Source organism: Glossina fuscipes, unplaced genomic scaffold (assembly GCF_014805625.2).
Source record: "Glossina fuscipes isolate IAEA_lab_2018 unplaced genomic scaffold, Yale_Gfus_2 1, whole genome shotgun sequence".
NCBI classification, from domain to species: Eukaryota; Metazoa; Arthropoda; class Insecta; order Diptera; family Glossinidae; genus Glossina; species Glossina fuscipes.
Genome location: NW_023998415.1, coordinates 23479560 through 23491738, shown reverse-complemented (window position 1 = coordinate 23491738; position 12179 = coordinate 23479560). Strand labels below are relative to the sequence as shown.

Below are 12179 nucleotides of genomic sequence, written 5' to 3'. Positions count from 1 at the left end.
ATTTGAGTCGAAGGTAAAAAGCTTGTTACATTCAGTTGGTCTTGAAATTGTTCAATTCTCACTCACACCCGATCGCCTATAGCGTTAAAAGGTCAGGCGCAGTCACCACTTTCCCTGCATGAGCATCTCTCAAACTGTGACTTCTCCCTGTCGAAGTTTACGTACGCACACGTACGCACACGTACGCGTACGCAGTATATGAAACAGAGTTTTGAATAAAAATTGCAAAGCTTTGAATAGGTCGAACTCTGCGCCAAAAAAAAAAAATCCTCCAATCCTCGACAGCGTAGCACCGTTACTTTCGCTTACTTGCTTACTTCGAAGCAGAAGATGCTGCTGAACCGTGTTATGAACTGAATAGTGACTGCGTGACGACATCCAAAGCGCAAATAATCATGATGTAGACTGGGCGGCGTATTTGCGTACATTACAAACACTTTACATATCCAACGTGTTACCTATGGAGAGTAAGGAGGCGGCGCGACGCATACTTGCAAGAAAGCACAGCCCAGTTTTTCAATTATCATCATACCCATGCATATATGATGATAGATTGAATAAATTCTTCTTATGATCTTATTGCGGATAGGGCTTATCCAGGTCTGTCACGTAAGCAGAACCGTTTGTATGCATTATTCTCGTGAAGGAAAATGTAAAAAAGTATTCGAAACCTATTCGATCATATCATACCTAGTATCAAGCCAGTCAGCCAGCCAGCCAGCCAGCAATGCAAATTGCTTTTGTCGACCGATGAAAAGTATTTGACGAAAATTAAAATAAATAAAACCATAATAACTAATAACATAAGCAAATATATGAATTTTTTGAATTCTTCCATTTTGAAAGATACGTGAAACGTTCAAAGAAGACAAAGATAGCCTCCAACCAAACCGAAAATAAAGTGAGGACAAGATTTCTCACTTTCACTTTCGAATTATATAATTGATTAGTAATTAATTAGTTTCCTAAATGGTGAACACGAGTATGATTTACTCATCATAATGCAAGCGCGAAGAAATATTAATAACTTAGTTCAAAAAAGATATGCGAGCCACATACTCTCCTAATATAAGTTTTAGCTCGCAAGCAAACGTTTTATGTAAGTAGCCTTTTTTTTTTTGGTAAATCACTCTTGTTTGCTTATCTACGACAAATTTACTAATAAAATGTAGAAATTTCAAATTTACTTTAAAAACAATTTTTAGAATGATTCCTTATATATTGTATATGTAATGAAAAATCATTTTTCCCACGAAAATATCAGACCGAAGAGGTTTGCTTCCTCTTAATGAATGCTCTTTACATACTTAAGAGAATTAAATTCGTTTTGCAGTTATAATCCATTATCTCCACTATGCCTGACTTTCTTCTTCGTTTCGATGCCGTATACCACTTGTGGTACAGGGTATATTAAGTTTTTGCGGACGGTTGTTATATGCAGAAGGACTTAACATAGGCGGCACACCTTTTATTATAAACTTATTTGTCTGTCTGTCTGTCTGTCTTGTCTCCTTGTGTTTAACCTACAGGCCGCAATTTTCAAGATATTTTGATGAAATTTGATGCACCAACGCGTTTTGGCCCAAGAACTTTATTAAAAATGATTCACTGTGTTGCTAGTGCTCAATGTCTCTTTTTTTAGTCTAAGAATTCAATTCATTAGTCTAAAATTAAAATAATAATAATAATAATAATAAAAATGATTCAGATTGGAATAGTATTTCGGCATTCTAAAAACTGTGTTTATGGGAGGGGTCAATTTTTTCAACTCTTTCCCATACAGCCTTCCTAAATTCTAATAATACTTACTGAGCTTAGACCACGTAGCTCTATTTTTTGGATCCCAACCCACTTAAGGTTTCTAATGAAAAATAAGTCCTTATCTGTTGAAAATGTCTAATTTTTAATATTTTACAATAAGAATTTGTCCTTAATAAAACAAGCAATCCAATCTTTTCAAGCCGCCTCCATATATATAGGGGACCTCATGAAAGCAAACCTACCCCTTGTGGGCGGCCTTGTCCGAGTGAAGCATTCTTACTTGTTTATTTTTATGATTGCAAATTGGACAATATTTAAGATGACTCTCGTTAATCTTCGTATCGAAAATAATATCTTAAGGCAAATAAAAAGAGTATAATTAGATAGATATAAAAATGCCGGCAAATTTTATATAGCACTGTAAGTGCATTAAGTTCGCTTAGACTTTTAATTTCTTTTTTTTTTATTTTACAATCAGTATTAAATTCTAGTTTACATAGGAAAATTATATAACATACGTAAATGAAAAGTATAGAATGGATACCTTTTTCACTTCCAATGGATTCAAAATTTATTTTCATCGATATTTAACTCAGAACAAAATATCTTGTCTCTCTCATACGGAATATAAGGAAATATTGCGAAATCGCTATTTTTTACTGTTTATCAATACAAACTCAAGGCTAGAGATTCCATCGTAATGTTAAGGCAAAAATATTTCGATCAAATACGATCGAATTTGTCTTTGTCATTAACGTGATGAAATAGTAATAAAAATCAATTATGACCAATTATTCCAAAAAAATTCAAAGATCGAATTGAATAATATAGTCCCAGTGCATTTCCTCTGCAGTTGCTATACGTATTTTAAAACGTACAGTTGAGTCGAAAAAATATAGTTAATTATTGTAGGGCTATGCCACATATTTATTCTTGAAACATCTACACGCAAACAGTTCGACATGAGAGAGCGAGATGAGGCGACTCAATTGCTTTCTTTCTATAAAATTAAGATTTTTTCTTTTCTTTTTGTTTTTTTTATTATTATTTTGAATATAAAATTATGAAAACTTGATAAATAAAAAATATATTTAATTTTTTTTTTTTCTAATTTTAACTTTATTTACCGATACAGTTTGATATACGATATACAATTTTAAATTGTCATAGTTTGCAGTAAATAGTTTGAATTCGCAATTCTTATACACGCGTACAAATAACTTATAAAAGTATTGAACACACAAAATATATTGCTTAGAGTTGATGTAGAGTAACAATTAAGAGTGTTACTAAAGTATATTAAGAAAATATATAGCAACCAATGTAAAATGAAAGGAAATATTATCGTAAAGCAACTAATTAAATACTATTTTTTAATACGCCGAAAAAAAAAAACACTTTTTAATAAATAAATAATTTTTGTTACATTTTTTAAACGTAAATGCTCTCTAAACATAATATTACTTTTGACGCTCGATTAAATTATTGTCTTTTGCATATGTATTTGTTATGCAGTAGTCTTCGTTTACAAACCCTTGTTAAAGTATATCTTTTCTGGTACTTTGCCTTTATTTTTCTCGACCATTTCCTCATACAATGCCGGTTCAAAACGTTTCATAGTCGAAGTTTTCAATGAACTAAAAAGAAAAAGGAACAATTTCGACCAATTATGTATACTACGCACATCCATATTTATATATTTACCATATCTGAGGAAATAGTGCGCAAGCAGTTGGTACCATGAATAATAAGCTACGAAAAGAAAGAATGAGAAAAAAAACCCAATGCATAATATGATCTTCGAAGCCAAGACTTTGTAGAATAATATTATTTATTTCGACTTACAAACATCCCACCATGCAAGTTTGTACGGACGCATCTAGCCATTTCATACGTTTGTAGGCCGGATATGCCTTTTCGACTTTCTCCATAAGTATAGGTAGCAGTAACATGCCTGGTGCACACATCGTTATACGCGACATTACCACCTGGCTTATACCCTTCACAGCGGCCAGGCGACTTCGGCCTACGGCATTGCCGTTTTCATCAGTCACTTCTATGCCTTTAGCAATTTCGTTCTGCCTCATTAACGGTATATTAACACAATTGGCTACAGCCACTGCCGCGAAAGGTACATAACGCTATAAATTTTTAAAAAAGATTTTATTTACTAAAACGATAGATATGAAGGCATAAAGATGTCAGAGTGAACCTGAAAAATGGGAGGAGCCCTTTTGGTCCAATAACTTTTACAGCCTAAGGCCGCTACGAGAGCTGAAGACGTAGCCGAAACATAAGCTACGCCTAGTTGAGCGACCGAAGTAGGCGAATTAGCGTTACGATTCGTGTAATTAACCAGAGCGTTAAACGACTGATTAATAAATTGACAGAAGACAATTTCAGGCACAGTACGATAAAAAGCCAACATAGCTCCAGTGATTATCATACCGCCGGGCATCTTTAAATAGAAATATTTCTTAATTTGATAACAGAACATGTGATTTAAAGCATTTTTGGCGTTAATTCAATTTCAAAGCATCATGCTGCCACGAGACTTGCCGTTCCCTCAATTTACTTGAATTGTTTCAATTGTACGATTTAAAAATAAATATGTTAAGTAAGAGCATACCATTCTGTACATACACAAATATATAAAAAGCATACCTGAAAGCTCATACGTCCGGCGAAATTTTGCAGCTCACCGGAATCAGGATGAAAGGCTGAACTATACAACTTCATGGCATATTTAACTTGATCCGATGTAGTACCGGGAGGTTCTTGCCCTTTGCGATATTGCTCTATTAACGTTTTAGCTTGACGCAATTTATCATCGGACAAAATGCAAGTGCGTGGATCGCTCATCCATGCAAAATGCCGAAAACGTCCCAGAAAGGTATTGACATCATACAAGGGTTTGTCCACATCAATGCGACCTGAAAATTACAATTATGAGCGGCAACATTTCTTACAAAGTGCTTTTCCCAACTTACTCATCTTTTATCAATTTTATAGTGAACAATTGCTCACTTTGTAGGACAAACCAATATTACGTAAGTACTTCACTACCTTATCGAAAATATACTTCAAAATACGCCAAGACGTTCAGCTTAGTTTCTAAAATCCAAGCAGTTAGAAGTCAATTGCCTGCAATTAAAGCGGAAGTAATTTACACATAATTCGATTTGAACATTTATTCACAACGGTAGTGCATTAAAAGAATATATATTATAATAATTTAGCAAAATCGATACACACATCCAAGCACCTCTCTTTCACATAATTAGAACTTTGGGTTCTTTTCGTCTCAGTTCTCAAGCCAAGGGTCAAATTATAATTTATTTTTACTGTAAAAATAAGTTTAGAATTGACTTACCTTCCGTTTACCGTAGTTTTCAGCCTTTTCCGGTATAACAATTTATATAAATTAAGCGCATTCGACCATCCATTCCGTTTGGGGTTTTTACGCATGTCAAATGCAACTAACAAAGACAGAGTTGTATATATTGCACCAATTTATAGTGATTTGTTTATAAAATTCATTTCTTTATATTTTTAAAAATAACAGCCAATTAGTCAAGAACGTATCGATTCGTATCGTTCTAAACTGTTTCATATAAATTACAAAAAATTTTGTATTGAAAGTCCATAGTTTTGTTTATTGCATTGTTATTGAGAAATCAAAAGAAATGAATCTAAACTTCTTATAGTATTTTTTTAAAAATAACCTAAACAATACTAATGACATAACTATATAAAAAACAAACTACTTCATATTATAATGTTCAATAGGAAGGTAAGAATCAAGATCATACACAGACGTTACCAGTTTAAATGCATATTTCATAATATTTGTTCATAGCTCGCAGCAAGAAACGAGCAATTGCTCAATGTTCCGATCTCTGTAGTCACCAAATGCTTTTCAGCTTTGACTAACGTTTTCATTTTATTGATGTCAACAATGCCAACGGAAGTCAACCGAAACCATGAAAATCTTGCATATTCGTAATACAATTTATTTCCTACAATATTTTCTACAATTGTGGCGTTAACCTATTTAGAAATTTGGAAGAAGTTTCACACTTAAAATACAATTTAACTTCCGACACCTTAAGAATGGCGATCACTAAAGGCCTCATATATTTCCTTCTGATATTTTTGACATTTTTTCAAACTGTCATCCTCTATTTTTTACTCTTGTTTCGTCAACTTCTTTTAGTTTTCGACCATTATGCAAGGATATTTTTAATGCATAAGCCATAGACCCGATAACGATTCTCGCAGGGGAGAAATTTGATATGATTTGAATGATTTGATTTGAGGCAAAAATGGATTTGCTAATATATAAAGCAGTAGTAATATTCTTACTCTTAATTTAGTCATCTGGTCACCGCATTGTGTTTTTAATGAAAACATGAGAATTATATTTTAATCCACAGCTGTTGTTGACATTTTATCTTCATACTTGTGTTTGTTTTTCATGTTTGTTCATGTTTGTTCATGTTTTTTGTTTAAATCAATTTCGCAAATATAATGCTAAAAAGTCAGAGTGCAGTTCAATTTGATTAAATGGAATTTCAACTTTTAAAATTTAATAAACATAATACAGAAAAGTAAATTAAATGTGAACAATATTCAGAGAACTCTCGCAATCTCTTTAGAACTACGCAACAAAAACTGAACCAATCAAAACGAACCCTAATAAAAATTGAGCCAGTCAAAAGGAACCTTCGAATTGATAACGAAATTTGAACCAGTCAAAACAAACCCTCGGAGTGATAACAAAAATTTCATCTTATTTTACGGAAGAGGAGGAAGGAAGAGATACATACATATTAATTATTTAAAGGAAAAATTTTAAAAAAGAAAAGAAAAAAAAAACAAGCTTAACAACGGCCAACACCTACAAATACATTCAAAATAGCCAATTATTGATAAATAGCCAAGAAAATGGTTAATTTTAGAAATTTTCCTAATATCATATTCGTATGGATTTGCTGTTGTATAGAACCCTTAATATGTTGTCAAGGCACCACTCAATGCAATATATTGGCCGTGCTACCGAGCGTGTGGAAATCTCATTATCTATTCGGACGTCATTTAATGCGACAATTAATAGAACAAAGGAATTGCACTGTTACGATAATAAGTGCATATAGCACGAAAGATGCAATAAAGGAAGAATCCAAGCAAAATGGAAAACTGCAAGAAATCTTGGTGGAGGGATTATTAAATAATTGGTTGGAAATGGGCATGAGTTTCGATATTGATAAAATACGCGAGAAATCAATACTGGAACGTTTCACACGACTAATGTATGCAAGCACCAGCAATATAGATTTGTTACTGTCCGACGAAGGAGTACATAAAATGCTAAAAAGAAAAGAAAAATTCAATTTACTTGTAGTAGATCTGTTTTTAAGCGATGCTTTACTGGGGTAAATGTATATATATATATATATATATATATATAAATATATATATGTAGATGTATCTGTACATGTATACATATGTGTATAGTGCTTATTTAATTTAATTACCTTTTTCTAGTTTGGCTTTCTATTACAAAGTGCCTGTGGTGGTCATAAGTCCTAGTGGTTCTAATACTTGGTTACATCAAATTTTCGGTAATCCTCAGAATGCTGCCTTAGACCCAAGCAGCTTTTTACCTTATTCAGAGAATATGCACATTTGGCAGCGTTGTTTAAATACATTGATGGCTGTTTTTGAAAAATTAACTTACAGTTTTTTTCATATGATAGCGCAGCAAGTGGTCTATGAAAAATACTTTGAACCCTTTTGCAGAGAATTGCCGCATTCTAAAGATCTCACTGAAAACTTATCAATGGCTTTGATAAATACACATCCCATATTACAGTATCCACGAGCTCATTTACCGAATATGTTAAACATAGCAGGAGTACACATAAAAAGTGATAAAGACTTACATTTACCAGAGGTAAAATAATAATAAATTATTGCGTTAATTACTTTTAAATAATTTATTTGTTAGCTTTTAAAAGATTTCATTGACGAAGCTCCCGACGGCGTCATATATATGAGCTTAGGGGCGAATGTTTATGGTTTCCCAATAGAAAAATTAGACGTTTTTCTGCATGTTTTCGAAGCACTGCCCGAACTACGTTTCATTATTAAATATGAAGCGGAAGAGCCTATGCTTTTAACAAAGAATACAACATCACAACTATTAATACATCACTGGTGGCCACAACAAGCCATATTAGGTAATTGAAAGGAGGAAACAAACGCTAATGATGAGTCATAAGATAAAATAATAACATTTTATTTTTCAGCTCATAAAAATGTTAAATTATTTATAAGCACTTGTGGTATAATGAGTACCGTGGAGGCCATACATTTTTTAAAGCCAATATTGGCTATACCTATAATGCCGGAGCAACATGTTCTTGCCAATAGATTAAAAAATCAGGGTGCAGCATCTCTACTTGTTTACGAGGAAATTGCCTACAATCAATTACTGTTCCTTATAAAAGAGATATTAACAAATATCAGTAATTATCAAGACAACTTAAAGCGTTTAAAACATCTACTACTGGCGGACATAAATGGTATTAGTAGCATTGAACGGACACTGAACGCAATTGATTTGATTTTAGATACTCAAGGAGGAGATTTTTTTAAAACTCATAACCATACATTAAATTTTTGGCGTACGGCTTTAGTAGATGTCTTAGCCATATTGCTTGTCGGTTTTTTAATAATATTAGCCGGACCATTTTTATTGATAAGATACTTTTTAAAAAGATCATATCAAAACCAAACTAGGTTTAACGACCTGAAACGTTCAAGTAGTTATCATTGCTCTATGCTAAACGATCGCTTGAATATAAATGATATAAACAGACAAACAGTAAATAGACGACCCTCGTCTATATCGCAAAATGGTCAGGAATTTTTTATAGATGAAAGACGTTTTTGTGGAAGTAGTACCAATCTACATCAAAGACGTAAACGAAACTCTTCGAATTGTTCAAATAGTTCGTCGTGTTGTTTATGTTCATCATCGTCATCTTCAGCTCCAACCACCCCTTCAGCTAAGACCACTACAACAAGCGTTATGTAAAAACGGTGCAAAAAACTATTGTTCTTTTTTTTTACCGTTTATTGGTTATGTTATTTATATTCATTCGCACATTTCATTTATCAATGTTACCTAGATGTTGGTCTTATAGTCACAAACTGTAACTGTAATCTCCTACAGTATAAGAAATTATCAAGGCAATGATTTAATACTGCCTACGTTGCACATGCAATTGAGAATCCAGTCATACGGCCGTTAACCTTAATAGCCACTTAATAGGTCTGTTAAACGACACCCGGAGCTATTCCGAGCTATCTATCGAAAGGAGGACTCGAAATATCAAATTCAAATTTGTATAGGAAAATAGTTGAAATCCCATATTTTAACAAAGCCAAGCATTTTCAACATTTTTAAAAAAATAAGAAGCTTTTTTCCACATTTCAAAAAACATTTACCGAAATATGCAAATATTCAGCATTATGAAAAAAGCCATTCGTGCACATTGTGTGATAAAAAAGTTCGGAAGGTTCGGAGCAATACATATAACTTGTTCCAGTTAGTTCTCTGATATAACCCTTAACGTAGCTATGGAATATTAGTTTTTCATGTTCATGCTATCGTGTTTACGCTAAAACGCAGTTTGCGCAGGCTTATAAGCGATAACGGCTACGCCGTATTTCAGAGGCTTATCATTTTTGATTTTTGAAACCATTGGCACAGAAGACAGACACAGAAAATTGATCACTTGTGTACTTTTGATCAGGATAAAAATCTACCTTGATTTGGAATTGAAGTCCGAAAAGTCGTAAATATTTTAATATGAAACTGAATTATCTGACAGACATCTAATTGATTGATCTGATGGTATGTATAGGTGAATTTGATTAATCAGCGCGTGACTATGGATACACTATGGATACGAATTAAAGCCCAATATCAATCAATTGTAGTGTACCGATCTCTGTCCCTCTTTGTATGTACAACTACTACAAAATTTTGTTTATCTTATAAGACTTTATATATATGTATATGTATACATACATACATACATACATAAAACGTGTATATGTACAGTACCGACTGCAACCGTAAGCGTATAGTCGGAATTCTTATGTATTTTTTCAATTATTTAAAAATAATTGTATTATTGTTAGTATTCTGCAATGTAATGCAAAAAGCATATTTTATATTATTCATTGTTTTTGTAATCTGTTCGCTCAATGTATTGCATAAAGTTATGAAAATTGTTATCTCCTGTGCCATCCAACGATAAAACAGAAACGTCACGATCGTCAGCAATGATGTAATATTGTATAACGTAAGTTTGCTCTCGCTCTCTCTCTCTCTCTCGCTCTCTCTCTCTCTCTCTCTCTCTCTATCTCTCTCTCTCTCTCTCTGTGCGTTCAGTTATGCGTACAAAATCTATTTAAATAATTTGAATCAACACGGGATAAGTCAGAAATTTTGTGTAATCGTTGCAACAAAGCAGCTTTATTAAGCTGGACCGAAGCTCCTAATGTACATGCATATGTGTACATGTTGAAATCCTAGATATGTCATCAAATTACGATGACTAAGCCTCCGGCAGAGCAACGAACAAATTAAATTATTTTTCGCGATTCATGTTTACACTGTTTAGCTACCTTGCTTCACCTTAACATCATGCATGTCTAGATAGAAGGGGCGTAGTGGCAGCGCACTGCCAACTACTAGCTCTACATTGGGGTCAAACCAGTCGGGAACCGTTTTCGCATTACCTCGAGATGGATGCTTATGGATCTATGATCCCTATTATCTTATCCTACCTCTCTCGCTATGACTTCAGGTTAGGGATACGAATGCACAGATCTAATATGTCATAAGAGCAAAAAAAAAAAGAAGAAAAGCTCTATTAAGTGAAACAATGAAAAACACGTTTATACATACATGTACGTATTATGAACTTGTAATACCATCATCAGCATTACACTTTTGCGACAACTTACATTCGATATAAGAGACGATTTAGCCACGTCCGTCCATTTGTTTAAAAATATAATTCTTTGCTAATTCCTTTTAAAAATTCGATGTGAAATTTAGCAATTATTAGCACATAAGCATAACAAAATGAGCATTTAGTCGTGCCCGTCTGTCTGCCTGCCATCTTTCTATCCGTTTGTTGTTATGTGATAGGCAAATTGAAATTTTACACATATATCTATATTGACTTTAATCAGCTGATAATGTATAAGTGATTGGCGAGTAACACTTAACAACAGGATGTCGTATACTATGGGTGAAGCGGGAGAATACGCATTTATCATTCATAGAACTTATGACAAGTGTTGCGAAATATGCCTCATATCGCATACATAATTCATTTCTTTTCATATTAAATGCATTCCTTTGGGACATCTTTTTCTTAACTTTCATAACAAATTTAAGGTCATTGCCTAAATACATACATACATACATACATACATACATATATATGAAGTTCAGTAACTCTTCAGATGATTAAATATGAACAGTGCAGGGTTCCTAAATATTGTGGGATTTTTAAGTTTGTATTTTGAAAAAAAGTCCAAATTTTTTTTTTTTTTTTAATTTATTCCATTTAAGGAAACAACATTATTTTTGGCCGTCTGGAGTATACGTACGAATTATTAAAAGTTGAAAATGAGTACTTTGAACTTTTATTATTTTATTATTTTACTAGATACTGTATAAGAATAGTGCAAAAAAAAAAACAAGAATCTTTCCTTGAGTGGGGGACATTTTTTTATCATTTCATATGAAAGCGTTTGTTTCTGTTTTTTTTTTTTTTTTTTTTTATTAAAAAAAAAAAAATTTAAGCTGTAATATAAAATCTACCGAAATGTAATAAGACAACAGTACCTTAATCATGCTCTAGGACTCCTATCTGTATAAATTTAAAAGCTCATCCCATTTTAAATTCGTCTTAAAGTTGTAAAGCGTTGATTAAATGCTACCGAAAGAAAAGCAAAGGATAAAAGGGATTACTTAATATATAAAAGTGGAAAAAAAAAAAAACTTAATAAAGAAAAATATCATTATTATGCGGTTTTTGTGATTATTTTGTTATTGTTTTATTTAATAGTGATAGCTTTTATAATTCTTCGTTTTTAGGTTTTATTTTTCATGGATATTTATCAACTAAAATACAAAAATATTTTTTTTTTAGATTTTAGAATTTTTTTTTTTATTATTTTTTTATTTTTTAAGTAAATAAACACAAATGTGAGCATATGAGTTATGCAAGTAGATTAATTACTTTATACTTTCATTTTTTATTAATTTCAGGCTGGTTTTTTCGTTTTGTTTTCTGAGAAATTCTTTTGGCTGGTTATAGGTATAT

General features: G+C 32.4%; 2 protein-coding genes across 2 annotated transcripts; one reads left to right on the top strand and one right to left on the bottom strand.

The window, feature by feature from the left end:
* Nucleotides 1-3124: 3124 nt before the first annotated feature.
* On the bottom strand, nucleotides 3125-5261 carry LOC119632690 (sideroflexin-2). The gene is made up of 7 exons (XM_038025721.1): nucleotides 5135-5261; nucleotides 4752-4905; nucleotides 4426-4694; nucleotides 3974-4219; nucleotides 3607-3902; nucleotides 3466-3513; nucleotides 3125-3398 (listed from the first exon to the last, which is right to left on the bottom strand). The coding sequence occupies exons 2-7, from the start codon at nucleotides 4753-4755 to the stop codon at nucleotides 3287-3289; spliced, it is 975 nt and encodes a 324-aa protein (XP_037881649.1). The 5' UTR covers nucleotides 4756-4905; nucleotides 5135-5261; the 3' UTR covers nucleotides 3125-3286.
* Nucleotides 5262-5920: 659 nt separating this feature from the next.
* Nucleotides 5921-10178, top strand: LOC119632689 (UDP-glycosyltransferase UGT5). The gene is made up of 4 exons (XM_038025720.1): nucleotides 5921-7196; nucleotides 7309-7717; nucleotides 7772-8003; nucleotides 8073-10178. The coding sequence occupies exons 1-4, from the start codon at nucleotides 6709-6711 to the stop codon at nucleotides 8861-8863; spliced, it is 1920 nt and encodes a 639-aa protein (XP_037881648.1). The 5' UTR covers nucleotides 5921-6708; the 3' UTR covers nucleotides 8864-10178.
* Nucleotides 10179-12179: the final 2001 nt, after the last annotated feature.

Bases quoted from the DNA above. Each gene is read 5' to 3' on its own strand.
- LOC119632690 (XM_038025721.1), bottom strand. The intron at 4,220-4,425 runs GTATGCTTTTTA...TTCTATTTAAAG, and splicing joins CCGGACGTATGAGCTTTCAG to ATGCCCGGCGGTATGATAAT. The intron at 3,399-3,465 runs GTAAATATATAA...TTTTCTTTTTAG, and splicing joins GCACTATTTCCTCAGATATG to TTCATTGAAAACTTCGACTA.
- LOC119632689 (XM_038025720.1), top strand. From the start codon at position 6,709: ATGGTTAATTTTAGAAATTTTCCTAATATCATATTCGTATGGATTTGC. The intron at 7,197-7,308 runs GTAAATGTATAT...ACCTTTTTCTAG, and splicing joins TTAAGCGATGCTTTACTGGG to TTTGGCTTTCTATTACAAAG. The intron at 7,718-7,771 runs GTAAAATAATAA...TTTATTTGTTAG, and splicing joins AAGACTTACATTTACCAGAG to CTTTTAAAAGATTTCATTGA.